The sequence below is a fragment of the Hoplias malabaricus genome, chromosome 18, assembly GCF_029633855.1.
Source record: "Hoplias malabaricus isolate fHopMal1 chromosome 18, fHopMal1.hap1, whole genome shotgun sequence".
Classification (NCBI taxonomy): Eukaryota; Metazoa; Chordata; class Actinopteri; order Characiformes; family Erythrinidae; genus Hoplias; species Hoplias malabaricus.
The window spans coordinates 11,529,443-11,551,538 of NC_089817.1; the positions used below are offsets into that span (position 1 = coordinate 11,529,443).

At 38.6% G+C, this 22,096-nt stretch overlaps 1 protein-coding gene across 3 annotated transcripts; it reads right to left on the reverse strand.

Annotated features, from left to right (window-relative positions):
* Window positions 1–694: 694 nt before the first annotated feature.
* Window positions 695–21,226, reverse strand: slc7a1a (solute carrier family 7 member 1a). 3 transcript variants are annotated; one of them, XM_066650620.1, is made up of 12 exons: window positions 21,026–21,226; window positions 12,833–13,272; window positions 12,075–12,233; window positions 11,446–11,617; window positions 11,039–11,172; window positions 9,147–9,369; window positions 7,823–7,962; window positions 5,647–5,749; window positions 4,469–4,674; window positions 4,148–4,299; window positions 3,944–4,052; window positions 695–3,673 (listed from the first exon to the last, which is right to left on the reverse strand). In XM_066650620.1, exons 2-12 carry the CDS (start codon window positions 13,197–13,199, stop codon window positions 3,483–3,485), a joined length of 1,956 nt encoding a protein of 651 aa, XP_066506717.1. In that variant the 5' UTR covers window positions 13,200–13,272; window positions 21,026–21,226; the 3' UTR covers window positions 695–3,482. The 3 variants fall into 3 exon arrangements, with proteins under 3 accessions (XP_066506717.1, XP_066506718.1, XP_066506716.1); XM_066650621.1 differs by lacking the exon at window positions 7,823–7,962 and adding an exon at window positions 7,345–7,481 and having other exon boundaries at window positions 12,833–13,276; XM_066650619.1 differs by having other exon boundaries at window positions 12,833–13,276.
* Between the last annotated feature and the right edge of the window lie 870 nt (window positions 21,227–22,096).

The window sequence follows — 22,096 nt, forward strand, 5'->3', positions numbered from 1 at the left end:
GCGACAAAAAAAATCTCGCTGGTGTTAGTGGAGCATCCTTTCTCCAGCTCACCTTCGCTCATCTGAGACGCTGCATTTGTGGCGACAATACTGTAGCGTTTCAATAGCGCCCCTCGGCGGTCAAACGGAGGAACCGCAACAAGCTAAAATTGCGCAACCAAACAGTGGATGAAACATGAAGACGATACATTATGGACAAGACTGACCGATAGCTTCCAACAGTACCTTATGGTGCTTGGCAATTTCACTATGAAATGCATCATAAATGGGAATACACAAACAAATAGGGATGCTGAGTAACATTAAAATCAAACTGGCATGATCCATAAAAATCACTGCTGCCAGTATTTGCTAGATATGGAACTGAATCACATTAGGCCCTATCTGTGCATCCCAAGTACATGTACTGCAGTTTATATATTTATAATATTTAAATCAGAGAGTGTAATCAACCAATCCTGAGCAGTCGAATACTATTTAAAAATGTGCTGCTCTTAAACAATTATCATTGTTTTATTTGGTGTTATTTAGTTATCTGGGCCAATATCTGGTGTAAACTTGACTTATAAAGACAAATGCACTCAAATGTAACTCGACATCAACTACACAATCTTTTTGGTCAATCCTTGTTATGGACTTAAATAACTATATTTTAAAGCAATAATGAGGTATAAACTTATCTCAAAAAGCATTTTATTTACAGCAGTAATTGGCACATGAGAAAGACAATGTTCTAAAACTACACACAAGACAAACAGTTCTTAACCATTCCAAGCTTTCACACTAAATATACAAATCACAGTAGAAATGGTACAACTACATGGACAAAGAACACATTGAGATACTGTAAACAGCATTTCATTACATTACAGGGGCTTACAGACACATACTGTATGTTTGATTAAAGCAAATTGTGTTTTTAAAGAAGGAATTACTAACTCAATGTCAGTAGGAAATACTAACTTTTACTTGTGTATTATATTGAATGAATATTGGAATATTTAGTCAATATAACACACAGTTCAACATAAAAATATCAGTGGCTAACTCATAAAACCAGGATTTCTCAAGTAAAAGGAAAATTGTGATGTGTCCAAAAGGAAGATTCCTTAACTACTCTAAGAGGACAGTCATTACCTAACCGAATAACTTCTCTTTGTGAAATAGCCCTCTGGTCAGCAACTGTCTTAAGGTCTGTGAGAGTGTATGAAATGGCAAGCAATTTATTTCAAGTGTTTAAACTATTTTTCCCCATAAGACATTAATTTAAAAACAAACCTATTTTCTTTCCATGTTTAGCTAAATTTTGACCAGAAAACGACACATGACAATGACACTGCACATACATCTCAGGTTCTGACATGATACATATCGGAGTTCCTAATTTACAGGTAATTTCATACTTTGCCAAGAATATAAGGAAGAATTAGAACAGCACACTGCAGGTTTGGTCTACGCATTACCGCTTGATTGAAACCTTACTGCTGTGATGTGTTTCTTTGTAAACTAACCTACAGAGAGTAACATCTTGTTTAATACCAAGTCTCACATTAATATCTTGTTTTTGGCTTGAGTATTGAACAAATTGGGGCCATATCCATCAGAGACATCATGTTATTTTGTACAAACATTTAAAAGTCCAAGCACACATATGTAGATACAGGCAGGTGACAAACTACAGGAAGAAATGAATGGAGATAGATATAGTGCAGACCCTTCAAATGGTACAACTAAGCAGTTATGAGTTATAATTTAAATCTATGTGAAAGACATCATCACAGATTTGAAAAATATGGGACTGAGAGGCTTCTGAAATAGTGTAAGAAATACAGAATAATCCATGCAGAATGCAATCAAACTTTCAGCAAAATGTCTATGAATAAGTACATAGAGATGTATACAACAGCATGATTACAGTGAATAAACCCTGTCATTATAAAGAAAAATGCACATTTTTAAAACTACTGGTGCAAAAAACCAAAGGCATTGCTCTAGAGATGTGGGGAAAACTGAGTTGTGCTTCATCACATTCTTCACAAGCTGGCAGTGGGACATACACCAAGACAATTCTTATGGTTCTCTTTTGTCATGGGGGCATTTTGCTGCCACTTATAACAGATGAGACAAATCTTGGTCCTGAGGATCCACCATGTCTTCAAGTTTAACCCCAACCACGATATAACACACCTGAACCAGGCAATACAAGATTTCAGAGGCATCTCAGCCAAGAGAAAGGTGTTTTAGATCTGAAACCTCCAGAGTGTTAGATTTAAAAGACTAGGATTGCACACCTCTGAGTGAAGATTCACTTCAAACCAGTAAAAAGTTATCAGTATATATTGGAAAAATGGTGTTTCATCCCTCAAGTACTGTTCCAGGAACTTGTAGAATCTACGCCAAGGTGCTTTGAAACTATTAAATATAGTTGTTTGATTGTGGCCCAGCACATTTTCTTTAATATGTCACCTGTCAATGTAAATCTGTTTTGCAGAACTACTGATTACATCCAGGATAATAATTTCACAACAATCCAATGATCATCCAGCCGTCCCGCACACAGAAAACTGTGTACATATTCAGTTTAGATTTTCTGTAATGATCCTCCAGGTGGCAGTATTTACAAGTAAAACTATAGAATTCCTATATCAAGTTATCAGTTGAAACTAGCAGAAAAGGTTTCACAGAATTGGAGCATTGTCTCAAACAGACTAAGTATTACAACAAAATACAGTAATGCAGCCATGACGAGAACTTCATTTTCAAAAAGGCTAATATGATCAACAGATAATCTATAAAGATTTGAGCATCCATGATTCTGTTAAAACTGTGTTAATTGTAGTGTATTCTCTGTCATGTTGAGAGCAGTCTGATGATGATATAGCAATGGTTTTAGACACAAATGATCTCTGTCTAAAACCAGACAAAATCTGAAGCCAGACTGTCAAAATTAGAAAGGCAAAGTGCTAACTAAGAATTTAAACTAGAAATGTCACTGACCCAATGCCCAGAATCAATACTTTGCTCACGTCAGGAGAAAACCCTGGAGAAAAAAAATGAACAGTCGGTTTTTGTCAATTGGATTTTGTGACAATTATATCCTTTTCTATTCCGAAATGAACACAGGTGGTTTTGTCTGTGTTATTTCTGCTGAAATACTTCACGTTGTAGGAAACAATTTGTTAGGTAGTCATCTTAACTGATGTTCTATAATAAAAAAATACCTCATTTTAAAGCACAGATTTTTAAAAATGTATTGGATCAGTATTGGCTTCAGCCAATACCATGAGTTTCATAATCTGTATAACAAAAAGAAACAGCAATAGCATGCCATCTCTAAATTTGGGCCCCCTGACCAGACTCCCTCATAAGTAAAGTGATATATTTAATCAATCATCTGCCCACTCTCAGCTTGATGGTAGTTGGGGCTTTTCCGGTGTTGTGTCATGACACAGACAGCACAAAGGCTAATCCTGCACCCTTCCTCAGAGCTCTCCATCTTCATCGACCCCATCCTCCCTTCTGGTGTGAAGAAAAGCTTCTTTTTCATGAGACATAGTGTCCCCATTGTGAACACAGGTGGATTTACATGGATCTGACTCTTCATCAGGAATAGAGAGAACCAGAGTGCCTTCTGAGCTGTGCCTTATTCCATAGCCAAAGTAGATAACCAAGCCTGAGATTGAGAAATAAATAAAGGACACAAGACACAAGTTAAAATCTACATAATTGTAAGTGGACTATGCTGTACAGGAAAAAAGCATGTAGATTCCACTTCTGATCAGTTGATTTGGCTGTTTCAGTCACATTCATTGCTAAAAGGCATATAGTCACACATTTTTATACACAGTATTGGTCAATCCACAGTTCAATTTAGAGAATTTCTTTAGAATGTGTTTGAAATGTTAAGCAGGCACTACAGTTCAACTTGTGGGTTTGCACATACCAATGGACATCCACAGAGCGAAACGTATCCAGGTCCCTCTGTCCAACTGCATCATCAGATACACATTTACAAACATGCTAATGACAGGGATGAAGGGTAACAAAGGAACCTGCAGACGGGTCAAACAGTAGGAGAAATGGTCATATTTAAGCCTGCAAAAATTATTTCATATTATGCCTGTAAATTACAAGGAACAGCACTAACCTTAAATGAAAGTTTGCTTCTACTCTCTGGTTGTCTCCAGATGATTAAAGTAAGAATGAGGCATACCATGGCTATCACACTGAGAACAGCTACACTCCATCTGGCTAAACCACCCTGAACGGCCAAAATACTGAAACCTAGGATCAGGAATCCTGCAGAAAACATATAGGAAATATCAGCTATACATCCCCAAAAGCTACTTAAATGCATTCATTTATCTAGATCAATTAGAATTACCCTGTAGTGTAAATCAAATTTCCAGATATTACGTTAAAAATAACAAATAGAAACACACATCCATGTCCTTCATTAACTTTATACCTAGCAGACTGGCGCAGACATTGACAGCGGAGCCAGAGAGGTTGGATGGTTCTGTATTGTCAGGGAAGAGCAGGTTTTTAAAGCTGAAGCGCTCCTCCACACCAGGCAGAATGCCCATACTCGCTGCACTGAATGATTCACTCAGCTCTATCTCCTCGTGAGTGTTGGCCATGTGATACACCTGAGTGGGATGCTCTGGCTGGTACCTGAAACATCAAAACACAGTCTCTGTATTGTTCTACACAAAGCAAACACAATCTGGCTGGATAATCGATCTAAAGATTTTAGAATACAGAATATATAGAAGAGTATATGCTTTAATACTGTCAGTTTTACACTACAGTTAGGTTTGAATGTTTACTGTATTTCCTTTTAATTGTGAATTGTACTGTAATTTAACTGAATCCATTAAATTGCAAGTAATTTAACTTCAAATCAAATTGTAATGAAATGTGATATTATATGTGATATGTGAGGACGGAGTGCTAGTGTGTCATATTTTTGACAGATGGACACTTAATTGTTAAAAACTGATTCAAGTAGACAGTGGTACATGTAGAGTTTCCTTTGACTGTTGAGCTGAAATATTGGTTTTCATTGCATTATTTACTTTTTCTTATGGCTTTCAGGTCTTTTTTTAATCACTTTATATGTACAACATATGAAAGCTTTGCTGTAGTCAATAAAACACATGTTGACTTCATTCTACAATAATCCCTTTTCTTTTAAATTATCCAGTGCACCTCTTGTTCTATGGCATTTTCTGAATCCTGCTTACATGTCTGTCAATTCTCTTTCAGTCATAGGCTCTCATCTGCATTGAATGATCTTGAGCTAAAGGGAGATTGTAATTAATAAAATATTTTCACTTTTTGTTCTTTAGGGATTCATAAACCGTGTGCCATAAATGGACTATGCATTCATATTGAAGACTGTTACAGTAGCAGATATCAGATTGCTTAAGATTTCTTAAATCAAAAGAGACATATCATTAAGTCTCTTGACAGACTAGGTTTCCAGCTCTGTAGCTATTGGTCCTGTTCTGTTTAGTGTTAAAACAATGTTGACTTTAAACATGACCTACTAAAATCCTCAGTAGTAGGATGTGCAGTAGGTTTTTGCGTATGTTTTGTGCTCATATTGTTTCCCAGTGACTCATAGAAGACTAACAGACTCACCTGAGCACCAGCACACAAGCAGCCACCAGAGTGTATGCCAAGAGTGTGCCGATAGACATCAGGTCAACCAGATCCTTCAGGTCAAACAGGAATGCCATAATAGCTGTGTAGGAGCAGAACAAAAACACAGCCAGAAGCACACAATCACACACATACACACAACATTCAGTATTGATGCAGGCCTACTGTTTAACATTAAAACCACTATTAAAAGTTGGATGCAATCAAAGTGTAAAGCCTTCCCAAAAGACTACCCAAAAAGACCCAAAAAACTACAAACTTTGCAAATGATATGCTTATGAGCAGGTGTCCACAAACATTTGTCCATATAATGTACATCATTTATAAAAAGATGAATAGACAAGGATCTCTGCCACCAGAAACAATAACCGTGTTTCTGGAAAAACATAGAAAAAACCTATAAATAGTGCTCCTACGTCACATTGTGTCACCGGCAACATTTTCAAACTGTAGAGTCAGTGTCCACAGTAAGTCATCCTTTTGAAGTTCCAAGCATCAGAGACACAAATAAAACCCATCAAAAGGCTGTGCAAACCAGAAAGGACAAAGAACATAAAGTATTTATACGACTGACCTTGTCCTTTCATCTGTTTGTATCGAACTGTAATATTACAGTGACAGGTCACAGTACCAGGAAACTACATTCCCTTACAGCAGCTCTACCTAGTCCTGGTCTGGGAGTAACTCTGTTCTGCACATTTTGCCGTTTACCCTGCTCTAACATGAAAAAAGCTGATTAGTCCTTCAAAATGTCATTTTGCTACACTGCCTTTTGTATTGTCTGCAAAACATCAAATGCAAGTAATATATAAAAACCCGAATAACATGTTTACATTGCTATGTTGTTGATAAGTGCAACGTCTAAGGTTACCCAAGTCCTTCTTGTACTGGATGTTCAAAATGAAGAAAAAGACTGAAATGTCAAGAACAGAGGACCCCCCAGAACCAAGATAAAGAAACCACAGTCTTACTGTGTAAATGGCTGGCACCAGGTTTTGCACAAATGAAGAAGAACAGCATTTTATATAAATATATATATAGCAGGCAAATATTAAAGATAATGAAACAAGCCATATACCAGCTATGCTCATTCTAGCTTGAGAAACAATGTCTTTATAATGATTTAAAAAAAAGAGAAACACTGTAAAATCAAAATGTAACTTTTTTTTTTTTACATAATTTGAAAACACTGGATGTTTTTGCTTTAAGAAAACAACATAACCAAATGTACAGAAATGGTCTGAAATAACTTGTGATAAGAGCATATTATAGTGGCATGGATACAAAGTAAGAAATATTTTCATTTTCCTGTCAGAGATTTGAGGTTTCATTGCTAAAAAGATAGTAAATAGAGTAGGGACAAACAGAAGCAACTAAAAAGAGCTTTGTTTTTCAATTGCACCAATAGGAACCATGCTGGAACCATTTTAAACTGAAATCAGTGTCAATAAAAATTAATCAATCCTGATTACTCCTGGAGTCAGGTTTATTTTTTTTTTCCAACTGGTATAACGAATGACTAAACATGTGGGTTTTTTAATATTAATTTTAAGAGTAAACCAGTCTTGTTCTAGTAAGAGCTCTCTGTTTTTGTGTAAACTTTAGGGCCGTTAATTGTCTCACACTCACTACACCAGAGCAGGTTTAAGCACTTTTCCCTTGGTCCTCCACTCTTACCGGACATGACCCCCGCGGTTACAGTGGACACGATGGGCGTCTTCCTTTCACTCACACGGGCCAGAAAAGAGAAGAGAAGACCATCTCGGGCCATGGCAAAGATTATACGAGGGAGGGGGAACATGGAACCCAGGAGACTGGGTGCAGAGATTGGATGGGGGTAAGTGGGGGATGGGGAGGTGTATATCATAACAGACAAAACAAAACAAAAACAGAAATAAATAAATAAACACATAACCCCTGGTGTTCTTGGGGGAGACATGGAACTCACCATTTTCAAACTTGGTAAATATGCCAAACATGCTAAACATGCTTTTTTCCAAGCCCAAAATGGAAGCCAAACCAATGACAGAATCCCAACACCAGTTCCACGCGGCTAGTTACTGCATGCACAGTGTCATTTGTGAGTACAGCAGGACAGTAGTGTTCAGTCTCAAAGTCAAGGCCACAGGTTAATAGTATTAAGAGCCATTCTCACCTGCCATAAGGCCAGATGTTAGAGTAGCTGATAAGGGGGTTTTTGTTTTCGGGTTTATTTCAGCCATGTATTTGAAGAGCAGCCCGTCATCTGCCATCGCCCACAAGATCCGGGGCATGGGGAACATGGCGCCAATCAGGCTAGCGTGAGAGATGGGGTGGGGGGAGAACAGGCCATGCCATGCAGGTCAAAGAATGATTAACTGCTTTCAGTGTCCTATTGCAATGTGCATTCACAGTCTGTGATGAAACCCAAACAGCAGACAGATGCTGCAGTGGTTTCATCAGAATAAGCCATAAACCAATAGTTCATTATGACACTTGAACAAAATGCCACATACAGCTCCCTCCCTAACAACAAATCAAAGGGTTACTTTGCAGAAAGATAGAAACAAATAAAAGCGTAGACCTTTATGTAAAACTGGTTCCAACTTTGAAATCTTCATTATAAATACTAATATACATATATTCAATATATTCATTTAATTTATAAAATCATATCAAGTAGCTGGATAATCCCCCTTTTACACAATTTGCTTTAGCTGTAAACTGCCTTTTCCGGTCTAAAACTAATCACATTTTGTTTATGTTATGCAGTAATCTGTAGCCCACATTTATATCCCTCAGCTTGAACTCTAGAGCACTAAAGATTACCTCAGAGACTTTCCTGAAAAATGATCTGGAGAAAATCTCAGCATTTCTTACTTTATTTAATACATACGTAGTTAAATACACAAGTCATAAGTAAGTTTAAAAGAGTTGTTAGAGATCTTATCTCTGGGTGAGTAAGTCATGATTACCACAAAAGGGCCTGAATCATTCTTAGTTACATAACTATGAAATACGATTTATGACTCAACACTTCATGCCAAATTTTACTGCATATTTTTAGCAAGGGGGTCATATGTACGTCCTAAGACAAATATACAAATGCACACATGCACAGACAGCAGGGCTCAATCCAAAATCAAGTTCATCCACCCTCTCTTGGCTCTAACCTTCAGGCAGATTTATAGCAATTGCTACACACTTTCTGTTAACAAGCAAGACTATCAGGGATAAATCTGGCATAAGTAGAGACTCAAAAAACACCCTAAAAAATGAAGTCAGAAATACAGTACTGTATGTTAACATTTACATATATGTACATAAGCATTTAAAATAAGGCACTGTTGTAGTTTCTATATGAAGTAAGCCAAATTTGCAGCAGCCACACCCAGCCCTGAAGTGTGGAGACAAAGGAGGAGGATGGAATTGGTTGTGGAATTTAACACTTTCTCTCATGCAGCATCCAGCTCTAAGCCTATAGTTAACTTCATGCTTACCTGGTGGAGAGTGCACAGAGAGAGCCTACAGCAACAGCGTAGGTGGCCCCCTCCCAACCCACATACTTAAAGGCTGCTGGCAGAGGACTGTTTTTATCCAGCATGTAGTATGGCATCATCATTGTGAGAGCGGCTGACACGCCAAAGTAGGCCACAAAGCAGATGAGGAGAGAGGAGACGATGCCGATGGGGATGGCCCTCTGTGGATTCTTCACCTCCTCACCTAGGAGATATTTAAGTGACCTATGTGCAAAAACTGGAATGGCCTCACTGGTATAACAAGACACAAAGCAGTATAAAGACTTCAGGAATAGGACTGTCCTGAAATTGATTGCGTTCAGGGCACCAAGATATCTGATATTTCAGTTTAATTTGATTAATTTAGTATGACTATAGGGCGGCACGGTGGTGCAACAGGTAGTGTCACTGTCACACAGCTCCAGGGATCTGAGGTTGGTGTTTGAGTCTTGCTCTGGGTGACTTTCTGTGAGTTCTCCCCATGTCTGCGTGGGTTTACTCCCACAGTCTAAAAACACACATTGATAGATGTGTTCTCAAAATTGTCCTGTCATAACACCTTCATAGCTGAGCAGAGTTTTTTTTTTAAATAACTATTCACCATCATTTAAAATGTGAGTTAAAAGACAAGCAATCTATGGCATAATGTGGCTTAATAAAGCACATTATAAACACAGAAGACTAATACCTGTAAAACATTAACCTTGGTTTTAAGAGCTAGAAAATCAGGACCATATTACTGGTAAAGGTTTGGGGAAGATTATCCTTGCTGCTAAGAACAGAGTAGAAAGGGGTAGAATGGTCATTTTAAGGGGAGTTCTGAAAGCAACCAAAACTCTGAACATCAAAGGTCAACCCACAACTTCACAAACTTCTTTAAAGTGTAAAGGATAACAAAGCATTCCAAAATGCAGGCATCAAAGCTACTTGAAATATTAATATCATATTATCTGGACAGAAACTGGTTGCTCTGTTATTGTTATTCACAATTTCAAACATATTCAAAGAAAAGCAAATACCAAATCTAAAACCCACTGAAAACCCCATTCAAACTCCAAATATGTTTGGAGCTTTAGTCATAGTGGATTTGACATTTGTAAAATGTCTGTGTAAAAATAAGATGTACTGCAGAAGCAGGACATGTGTATATCTAAGTGTGTGTCCTGGCATTTCGTCTGCAGTCTGACCATCTGCACTGTAGCTAGCCAAAGGCAAGACTGGTATGTTCCTACCAGAAGTACAAAGCACAAGGGAAAGGCCAAATGCATTTAGGGAATGGGGTAGGGGGGGTGGGGGTGGGACAAGCATGGTTTATGAGACTGCCCCAAACATGGCAGCTTGCTCTTGAGAGACAGATATGCTCAGGCAAACTTAAAACCACCTCCACCAATCAGAGGTTGGAAACAGGAGGGGCGTGAAGGGTGCTGAATGTGAAATCGGGGGTAGTGGGCCAGAAGTTGTTTGAGAAACCGGTTGAAAACCAGTTAGAAGCGGACAGAAACCTGCACACAACTTGAGGGAGTGTTAAGTGGGCAGGGACTGGCACAGACAGAACATAAACATTTACTGTGTAGACCACTACCTACACTTAAACAGAGAGTGGAAAACCAACTCTAAATCTTTCTGACAAACTCCATTCTAAGCAGTGTGTCACCTTTGGTGTAACTCAGAGCAAGTGGCATAAATATAGGGCTTCCCAACAGACAATGGCTTTGTACGGGATATTCTTAAAGGTTACATTTGTATTGTGATTAAAATGATATAAATATTTGTCGAACGGTCTGAAATTATTTTGAATTGTTGAAGAATATGAAACAAAATATTTAAAATTTAACCCCTTCCCTTGTCCCATTACCTCTCACGCACTCACTTACCTGTGGTGGCAATACAGTCGAAACCTACAAAAGCATAGAAACAGGTGGCAGCTCCTGACAGGACTCCGGTAAAGCCAAAGGGCATAAACCCGCCCATGCCCAAACTTTCTGCCGATAGCTCAGGTGCTGATGTACTGAAAAGGAGAAACCAAGAAACAAACAAACAAACAAACAAAAAAAGTTATAATTTTTATGGATTCAGTTTTTATGAGAACCAGAGACAGCGATTTTGGTAAATGCCATAGAAAATCTCTTCATATACAACAACGTCTCCCATGAACCCACCACTAAACCTCTATAACCAGCACTGAAATAGCTTTAGAGGTGATGATGAACCTGCTAAGTACTGGGAAGCAGAACAGAAAGGGGTGTTGAATATGGGGGATCAGCTTCTGCATGCTGCTCACTTGAAGCCTGAGGAGCTGGATCCATTCAGGACATCTTCAGGGTTCAGCTGCCAGTTCTTGAGCGTACCTTTGACCAGGCCCGACACCACCATAAACAGCAGCACCAGAATATTAATGCAGGTGAAGATTTTATTGACCATAGCTGACTCCTTCACCCCAAAGGCCAGCAAGCCTATGACAGTGAAATGAAAGGATAAGTCCAAAAGATGTAAAAAATCATATCTGAATAGTTCAAATGTAAACAAAAGGTTTCAGAGATGTTTGACATGAATGGCACCATTCTGCAATTCAAAAAATAGATATGAGGCCATTTTTACATTGAAAACATTACAAAAATTCAAAAAGACATGCAGGAGAGTAAATAAAATGATCCCATTTTGATTACTTTGCAGTCCCAGTTTTTTATCACTTTTAAAATCATTAGGGAAGCTTATGCCATGCCATATTAATCCACACTGGATAACTTAGTTTACATCTCAGATTTTACCATTCAGATATTACACAGAATTAGTGGATTCCTTTTGAAATGAGAAATGTATGATTATCACTGAGGTTAAAACATTCTTTAAATTGCTTTTCATAGCTGCTTTCATATGCAAGAAATGGCTTGTTAAATCATGAAGCATTACCTGTGAGTGACAAGATGATGGCCACAGCAAATATGTCTGGATACTCTGCCAGCACCCCTGGAGCATTCATGCTCATATACTGACGACAGAACTGTTCTATATGTTTCCCAATCAGTTCATCGAAAGTGGCGCTCCAAGCTCGGGCTACGCTGGACGTGCCTTTTAAAATGTTAAGAAAGAGCAGATATTCACACACCCCAGCATCAGGTTTTAGTAAAAGATAAAAATCTATTATACAAAACATATTCATGGCTTGACACATGCAATGCTTTGTCAGCATTTGTTCAATCAATCTAAATAAAGCAATCATACACACTGCGGTTGGACTGGAGATTCAAAATTATTCATTCATTCATTCATTGTCTGTATCCGCTTATCCAGATCAGGGTCACTGTGGGTCCGGAGCTTACCCGGGCGCAAGGCAGGAACACACCCTGGAGGGGGTGCCAGTCCTTCACAGGGCGACACACTCACACATTCACACTCATGCCTATGGACTCTTTTGAGGTCACCAATCCACCTAACAACATGTGTTTTTGGTTATATAGAGTGATTTCCAAATCCTGAATCTTGTCATTATGAGGTCAGAGATTTACAACTCTATTAATCAGAGACTTGGCTTAAGCTTTGCCAAGACAAAATTAATTATTTTAAATTCTTTCTTTTTACATGCACTTTATATAAGGATACATGAACTCCGATACGGTAAGCCCTACTTGTAGCTGCTGTATAAACTCAGCACTCATGTCGTGTCTTACCGATGATATAGGAGAGGATCAGGTTCCAGCCAGTGATGAAGGCCCAGAGTTCTCCCACTGTCACATAGCTGTACAGATACGCTGAACCAGTTTTGGGTACTCGTGCCCCAAACTCAGCGTAACACAGGCCAGCCAACACTGAGGCCAGGGCCGCAATGAGAAAGGACAGTACAATGGCAGGACCAGCATTTTGACGAGCCACCGCTCCAGCAAGGACATACACACCAGCCCCGAGGGTGCTGCCCACTCCCAGAGCCACCAGGTCAAAAGTGTTCAGACAACGAGAGAGACGACTATCCTCTGAAAAGTCCACCACTTTCACCCGCAACAGCTGCTTCCCAATCCTCAGGAGCTTCTGTAAAACCATGGCTCGTCTGTTCTGGTCCTGTCTGGTCTGGTCTGCTCCAGTCTGGTCTGATGTCCCAATTCCCACACGCAGCCTACCTGATGGAATAGCATCAAATGAGCAAAACTCTATATGTGATTTTACAAAACTGGCAGACCAGAGCATCATCTGTACCATCATTTCAGTGTTGATTGTGGTACAACAAAATCTTGAGTGCTTTTATGGGCTTTTTATTTACTTAAGAAAATCAAATACTTCATTACAAAAAGTTTTAATAAAATCTACCAATTTGTAAAGTGGCAGGGCATTGCATATTCTTCTATTAGTCTGTCTCTATGTATTTTTTTCCTTTATCTGATTAATCTCTTTAACCTCTAAAATTGCTACAACCTGCTGGTAGGTCCAGGCTTATAAATCTTCACATATTTGGAATGTTTCACATATCATACTGTTAATTTCTGCATAATACAATTGTCAGTGTGTAAACAAAGTTATTCAGAGTGGTTTGATGAGCATCTTTGCATTCTTACATTTCTTTACAGTGGTGTAGGGGAAGATACTGAAAGTGAGGTGTGTGAGGTTCAAAAAATGAAGAAATATATAAACTATATGGACACTTACACATTATGATTACAGCAGCTTTTTACATGGCTAGGTGCCTACTTTTAGACACCTGTGGCATTGGAACTGACTAAAACAACTGGGTTCAATGATTAGGAAGTGTGTCCCACTTTTCTAAATTTTATTATGTAATGTTAATGATACTAAAATGGTAGTAGATTTCCACATATATGTCACTGTAAAATAATATTACACACTAAGGAATCAATAACTTTCTTGCAGTGGTTTTAATAGCATTGAATGCTATTAGCAATTTGACTTCAATTGACTCTGAATTTTGATTTCAATCAAATGAATATGTAGATCACAAATACAAATTTGTGGGGGACAGCTATTACATAGAACTTTCTTCTTTTTTGTTTTGTATATGGTTCTGATTGTTATCAGCTTTTCTGGCAGAGGTGGTATGACTGGTTCCGGTCCTCAGAGCATGTGTTAGACCTCTATTCATCATTTAGAGACTAGCACTGAACAGCAAAATGAACATTTTGTCCTTCCAACTCCAGCAGAAAGCAGCTGTGCAGTGATTTATGGGTTTGAAGTGCTCTTCTCACAAGAGAAATTTCATTCATATTCACTTTTACAAAAAAAAAGCATTTGACTAAAAACCAATCCAGAGAAAGAAAATGAGTTTGAAAGACACTAGCATTACTAGATAACAATATTATAGCAATAATGATTTGTCATCAATTTTTCTGTTATTCACATCTCTTTATGCTAGACCAAAAGGCTCTATGAAACCTTGAAACTATGTACCTTCCTGATACAAGAGGTAGGTAGTGGGTTTCTTATATCTCCAGCTTGAAGTGTTGCACTGTTTCCCTGCAGTATTGAGCAATATGGAAGGAAATCCATTGAGTGTGACTACTTCCCGAGGCAGAGGGGCCCACAGAGGCTAATCCGTCTTACTCTAAGACACATACTATTCCACAAACTGACATGTTGCATAACCAAGGGGGGGCCAGAATATCAGAAATACAGTACAAATACAGAGACGTGTGTAGTATGGAAAAGAACACAGAATTTTTCAAAATCTTACTTGGTAAATGTATGTACTCATTGCCCCTTGACTAACATGACAGAGAAAACAAGGAATAGCAAACATATCAACGTAGAAATGAAGATGTCACAATCATGACAAGCTGATCTTGGATTAGCTTCCTTATCCGAAAGTACTCAGGCTGATAAAGGTTCTCAGGAATTTCATTTCCTGTCTTGCTAGACCCTCAGTTAAATGTTCTAGAGACCAGGAAGTGATAATGTTCTCACTTTTGAATGAGTCAAGATCATATTTAGTACTTAAAATGAAACAAAACACCAACCTGGAAGACACAGGGGTAAAAATAGGTCAAATGCACTTTAAGGGTCTCTGGCCCTTTAAGATCAGTCAGGGGCACAGCATGATCTGGCCAAGTTTTGCTTGTCCATGTGCGATTACAGACTTTGGGCCTGTCATGCACATTTTAACTCGACTTAATGCCGGAAATTCTAAATTAAATGAGATTAAAGCAATAAACCACTAAACCTCCCTAACTGCTCACCTCCCCAACTGCTCGCATAACAATGCATTAAATGTACCTTAAATTCCTGATCTGACATTTTCCTGTGAATTAAAGCTACATTGCTTTTCCAATCAATTTTAATGAAAATTCCAAACACCTAGAGCTAAGTGCAAATCTCAGCACAGCAAAGACAAGCAGGAGAGAATTGAACTATATTCAAACTTTAACAGCATAGCACAACCTAGTATTTTATGTCAACTGGGATTTTATGTTGGCAGTATTCCTTGAAGCAAATCAAATATTTGACATGTATGCGTGGGAAGACATACCCACTAGAGCATCAGTAACAAGAGCAAAAGATAAGCAAGGAATATACAGAGCTTAAAGCAACATAAACTTTACCTGCTGCTGAAAATGTAAGAGAGACCTATCTCTGAACTCCTGGATACTGAAGACTTCTCTCTCTCTCACTAGTGACCTACAAATAGAATGGCCACACATCACATGGCCACAATATTCCAGGCAGGCTCTGCATATGTGTGTCTGGACAGACACACATGGAATCCATCAAACAGAAAAGATTGTCAATGCACTGACCAAAGACGAGTGCAGGGTGCAAAACGCGGGATGCACAGATATAGGAAGTGACTAGTTTTCATGTACTTATATACCACTGTCAGTATCAATGACAAATAAAACTTATTGGCATGTAAAATTTGGGACTGCAATTTCTTAAGATTAATATTAACTAGAATATTAAGTAGAATCCACTCTGAGAAATAATTTGAGTCAGTAAAATCAATCAAATGCAGATATTTAAGCATCCTGTGCAGTGCTACCTAAACGTTGTTCTCTACTGGACTATAACCCAGAAAGCAGAAACATTTACACCAAATCTATGCCATGTTTGCCACTTATGGCTCATTTATTGCACTGGGGAATGTTGCATGGATTGGAAGAGGACAAACTGTTATGAGCCAGGCTTCACATGGGCAATGACATGTGTTGTGTGGGTCAGACTTGGACCAAAGTAGGATTTGGCCCAGATTTGGTCCACAACACATCTGATACCTGGCCCATATAAGGTGGACCTGTGGCTGAGCTGAGGCAGCCAGACTCGTACTGAGTCAATACCATCATTCAAGGCCAAATTACAGTCAAAAGAGGAATGCTGAGGCGTGCCACATTTGAGCCAAATATTGATTGGTATCTGGAAATAAATTTATCTTCTAAATAAAAGTTTGAAATATTGAGCTGTTGTCTTCTGGTACGGAACTGATTTTGATTACTGTGTAATAAAAGAATTATTGTAGTTGTCCTTAATGGAGCTGTTTTTCTAAATAAACCCCTGAAAACCAAAATTGTGACATAAAATATCATGCAAAAGTTCTCTTTAACTAAAAGCCATCTGTCAAAACATTCCAAGCAAGCAAAGTGTGCACAGAGTGGACTTGTTAAAGCACTCGTGAAAAAGTGAAAAGAGGCTGCTACACTCTTTTAAAAAAAGAAAGTAGTATGGTGTTAAATCCTGTAATGACTACAGGAAATTTGTCCAAAGCATAACCCCAAAGCAAACTGTCTGTCTTCATTTCACACAAACCAGAGGTCTTTAGATGTAGATGTAAGATCCAGTTTCAGTTCCTAGATTTTGTAATCACTGATAGGTATGACACTATACGGCCATTCGGTTATAACAACAGTCTGATTAAACTTGGACATTACAAATTCCAGGACCGAAAACTGGATTTGAAGGCTGGAATGGAAGACCAGTGAAATATGGAATAGCTGGTATTTCACAATTTGTCCCTCATGTTAAATGTAATTTGTTGGCCAAGACATGACCACTGTTCTGTCACTAAATCCTCACATTTGCTTAAGTTACTGTTCCAAGTAGAGTTGCTGATGAATAGTTAGTCTGGACACTATGACCTTACTACCACAGTTCTTACTACTAATCATGTAATACAATAATGCCAGGTTTATAAATATTTATAAAACATTATGCCAACCTCATAAGGAGATCTGGCTGATGTGCAATGGTATCGACCTTGTAAGTAAAGAGGCCCACTTAATACAAAAAACATGTCGTATAGGTAAGCAGAAAAGAGTGGAAATGTGATTTATGTGCCAAAGCAGTGCTTTAATGAAGGTTTACATGGAGTATCATCACCAACTGTTTCAGCTAATCACAGAGTTCTCCTACAAATAGTTCCTGGTCACGTACACCAGAACTTGTGAGCATGAAACAACCTTCGTACCACACATTACATTCTTCTCAAGGGGGTACATGAGGCTATGAGTGGTGTACATTTGTAGCAACCATGGAAAGACATGTGGAATTTGAAATGAAAATTGATCCAGATAGTTCCATCTGAGTCTGAGGGAGGATTTTGCAAGGTGTAGCATGCACACAACGTCTAACATCACTGTTCAAACAGAGTGACTAGTGTGACTGGACATGGAGACTAGAAAACAAAATATACACACACACATACATATATACACAAACAAACACACACACACACACCCCAAATAAAGCAGGTGGGAAGAGCAGGGGTGTGGTGCTGCACTCACCAATCACTGCACAAGGTTTGGTTATGTGTATACAAAGGAGCATATGAGAACAATGACTTGTTTCGGTCACTTTAAAGTGTAAATCCCCTGACTGTTCAAAATATCTCCATACTTTGTTCATTAATAGGAACAACATGTGCAAACTCAATTTCTGGAGAATTATTTGTCATTTTTTAATTCTCAAGACTGCTGTAGAGTCCAAGGTCATCTTAGATTGTCTGACAGAGAGTGAAAAACATGTGCTGTGTTCAGATGAGTCTGTTTTTGACGCCAAGTTCTCGAGGCATCAGTACCCATGACATCAAGATCGGTCTCCTACAGCACATAATTATGAAAAGAAATCAGACAACAATGACCATGGACTAAAGTCAGCTAAAGTCTTATATGCAGCAAGAACTGTCAATAAATCCACTAGTAAAACTACAATGTGTATCCTCAGTTCCCAAACAATTGAACAGTATAATTGAAAGGAAGGGTAATGTTTTAAGCGTTTTGTAGACATCAGAAACAAAGTTGATCAATGGAAAACTCTTTCAAAAAAACATTTTCTTTGTACTTTAAAAAAAAATACAATGTGAATGAACAAACGCTACGTTATTTTGGGACCTAAAAATATGTCTTTTGAAATCAACCCTCAAAGGGAAAAAATAGCTTATCCAAACAAACAACACGGGGCGCCTTCTGCCCCGTGTCATACATTCATAAGACATGTTTACTGTTTAAATAAAGCTGAATGCCTCCAATCAATTATGCGATTTCAGTTCAGGAGTTCAGAAAAAGGGACATTTGCAACTCTTCTGAGCTGCCGTGCGGACCGACTGCGCTGCAGATGAGCCATGTAGAAGAAGCATTTTCTCCCGGAGCTCTGTCTCTGGGAGCAGAGCAGCCGCGGGGAGAGAGCCGTCTCCCCCACTCACGGTCAGTCCTGGTGTTCTAATGAGTTGTGCTACCGGAGATTCTGTTCTATAAAAAGTAGCTAAAGTTTGTACAGAAAGTCGCTGATGCAAGTTGTTTTTTTTTTGTTTGTTTGTTTGTTTTTTAATGACTCGCTAGAAGGTCTGAAACGTTGCTAAAACTAGCAGCAAAATCATTCAAGGAGAGAGGGGAGGCAAAGCTCTGAGGGGACATTCCACCCTCCTGTGGCATTCTTTGAAAATACCACTCTTATTGAAGACACTCCTTCTTAAAGCACCAGTACTCATTATTATATGAAGTATTGTACTGTTTTTAATGACAAAGTATCGAGATACTTTTCTAGTATTGGTATACCATGAAACACTATATGATAGGTAAACTCTCTTCACAAATCAATTACTTTTAAGATTTACTTAAAAGTAGCTTTAATATCTAAGACATCCACAAGGTCAAAATTTAGATCTGGGCTGGGCAGCTGGATATCTTGGTAAAGAAGGTCAGATATATCTGGACAGCCATGATCTCTAGATCACAGCAGGACCACAGCCAACAAGCAGTGGTCTAATGTAACCCACATTAGGCTCCAGGTCAAGTTGTTCTTGTATACCCCATGAGGAAAGTCCTGTTGTGGAAAGGTACATAGTTACAAGTAGACCAGCCCTACTCAGGATAATTATAAGCCAACCAAGTCAAAGGGGGGAAAGAATGGTTAAAATACATTTTAAAGAAATCACATTTGATGTATTTTAATCATTTGGCATTCCACTCCATTCCACCTTATTTTCTAAGGCCCAATCCCTTTAGCTATCATTAATATACATCATTGCCTCAAGCCTGTAGTTTGCCACTGTGTCTGAGTTTAATACTCCAGCTTTATTGAACACATTGGTTTGCCCTCAGTTTACATGTTTTACAGTGAAGGTATGAGCTGGGTTCATATAATACATGCAGAGTTCAGTGAAAACTATTATGTGGGTACATGCAATATGTTACCTCTATTGCAGGAGGCACCTTTCACCAGCCCTAAACATTCAATATACCCTCTATAACAAGGCCTGTCAAACTAGGGGCCAGCGTGATAGCTCATGTGGTGTTGTTGGGGGTTGCAAGGAAACCAACAATCTCTACTTAAATTAATGTTGTAAACTATCATTTCTCACACATAGTTTCAAACATATGCTATTAATCTTTGAGATCTTGAGTCATATGCCACATGAGATTAGTGGCATGAACAGACAGTATGAGGCAAGGATATTAAGGTCATGCTGCAATCTAAAAAATATTTACACAGAACACACTGAAAGCAGGAGAGCTGTAGTTTCTAACTCAATATTACCAACCCACAACATTTTCTGATGTCATCCCCAGTGTTTCCGATGTAAACAATAAAATGTGCCGGGATCAAGAAATTCTGCTTTGTCATTTGTGTTAACACAGTCTTCCTCACTTTTACACATTTTATTTTATTTATTTATAATATTCCAGAGGCTAATTAATTTATAGGATTTTGACTGTCTCAGTCATTACCTCATTATAAAAATAATTTGTACAGGAAATATGAAAGACAAAATTATATAAAAACTATTTATTTTAAGCCTAAATTCTGGCATTATGTTATGTTATTGTTATATAACGTGGAAATTGAGGAACAATTCAAATTCTCTAATAGTTCCACAAGTCCTATATAGTGCACATGATCAAAAATATATGACGTTTACAATCAAACATTGCATTGAATATCCGTTAGGGAGACGTACAATATGAAGCCTGGAAGGTCTTGGGCACTACACGGTTGTTCATGAGCAGTGCACACTCTGTAGAATATATACAGGCTATTGGGACACAGCCCGTTATTTTAGGGTTTGTGGAGCCCCCTGCTGTGGCTGTTTTGGTGGGAGACCCCGTACCCATGACAGAAAGTGGGGAAAATGGACCCCTTCTCCATGTGGAAGAACATATTGCGGCTCTGGTAACTGCTACAAACCAAAGCTGCGCAGCGACTTCTTCGAGTTTTCCGTTACCGTTGAATAGATACTGCATCATTTAAGAGGAAACCCAAAATTGAAATAAAAAACTGGTGAATAGGTATCGGGCTAAATCCTTTGCATTATGTTGCTCTGCATTTGCAACAAAACGTTTTGATATTTAAGATTTAATGTTTATTTAACAAATGGATAAACCTGCAACAGACTTTGACATTTGACAATTTTACGTTTTATCAGATTTGAGTCTTACCTTGACGGCGAGGTTTTACAGCGGAAAGTCAGTTTGTGCTCCACTCCTTAGATGTTTCACTATGTTTTCCAAATACGGGTTGATGTTCTCGCCAGGTTTTCGCTCTTTAGAGACTCAAGTGTAGTTTTGGAGCTGGACAGGTGCTGAGCGAGTAAGTGGAGTTTAGGGGAGAGTGTCAAGTTTCAGCTCTTCCACTCTTTTAGCGTTGGACTCCACGAACTCCGCCCGTGAGACACGTTGTAAACACACTACACATTACGGAGCCCCTGAAGACTCGGTCACTGAAAGTTACTTTGTTTTGTTACTACACTACGCTGCTTGATTCCTAAAATTGCACACACAGGTTCATTGCTCATTTCGGATAGAAAACGTAATTGCAGACATTACAATTCCCACTGTAAAGATAATACTTTCTGAATGTATTTTACATGAATGTAAAATAAATTAATACAATACTGGTATAAGATCCACTACCTCTGACAGACTCACACAAACACGCACACAGCCTGTGTAATCTCCATAGAGAACAACAGAATACAGAAGCCACACGAGCTTATAAATTATTGTTAAAGCAGCACTGAATATAGATCTCCAACTAAATAATCTAACAGTAGTGCTTGGCCATCACTAATGCTCGTGGCTGATGATAAACACATGCTTAACAGTGTTCCAACATTCACTGTAAAACCTTCCCAGAAGGTTCGAGGAATATTACTGCAGTTACGTGGGGGTGGGATAACTCCGTAAAAATACCACCTATTTCTGGAAAAACACTGGACAACAGGTTGAATTGGCAATTTTAAGAAATAATCCCTATTCCTAGCAGAGACCTATAGGTAACAGCACCACAAATGTTTTTTCCAGTGTGTAATAAATTATTATCCAGTTCAGGGTCGCAATGGGTCCAGAGCCTACCCGGAATCATTGGGCACAAGGCAGGAACACATCCTTGTGAGGGTGCCAGTCCTTCAAAACACCTACAAACACTTGAGTAGCCAATCCACCTACCAACGTGGGTTTTTGGAGCATGGGAGGAAACCCACATGGACACAAGGAGAACACAAATGTTCA

Coding starts and splice junctions, on each gene's coding strand:
- slc7a1a (XM_066650620.1), bottom strand. CDS start 13,199: ATGGTTTTACAGAAGCTCCTGAGGATTGGGAAGCAGCTGTTGCGGGTG. Junction 7,963..9,146: donor CTCTGTGCACTCTCCACCAG/GTAAGCATGAAG, acceptor CTCTCACGCTAG/CCTGATTGGCGCCATGTTCC. Junction 5,750..7,822: donor AACATCTGGCCTTATGGCAG/GTGAGAATGGCT, acceptor GCTCCTACACAG/CTATTATGGCATTCCTGTTT.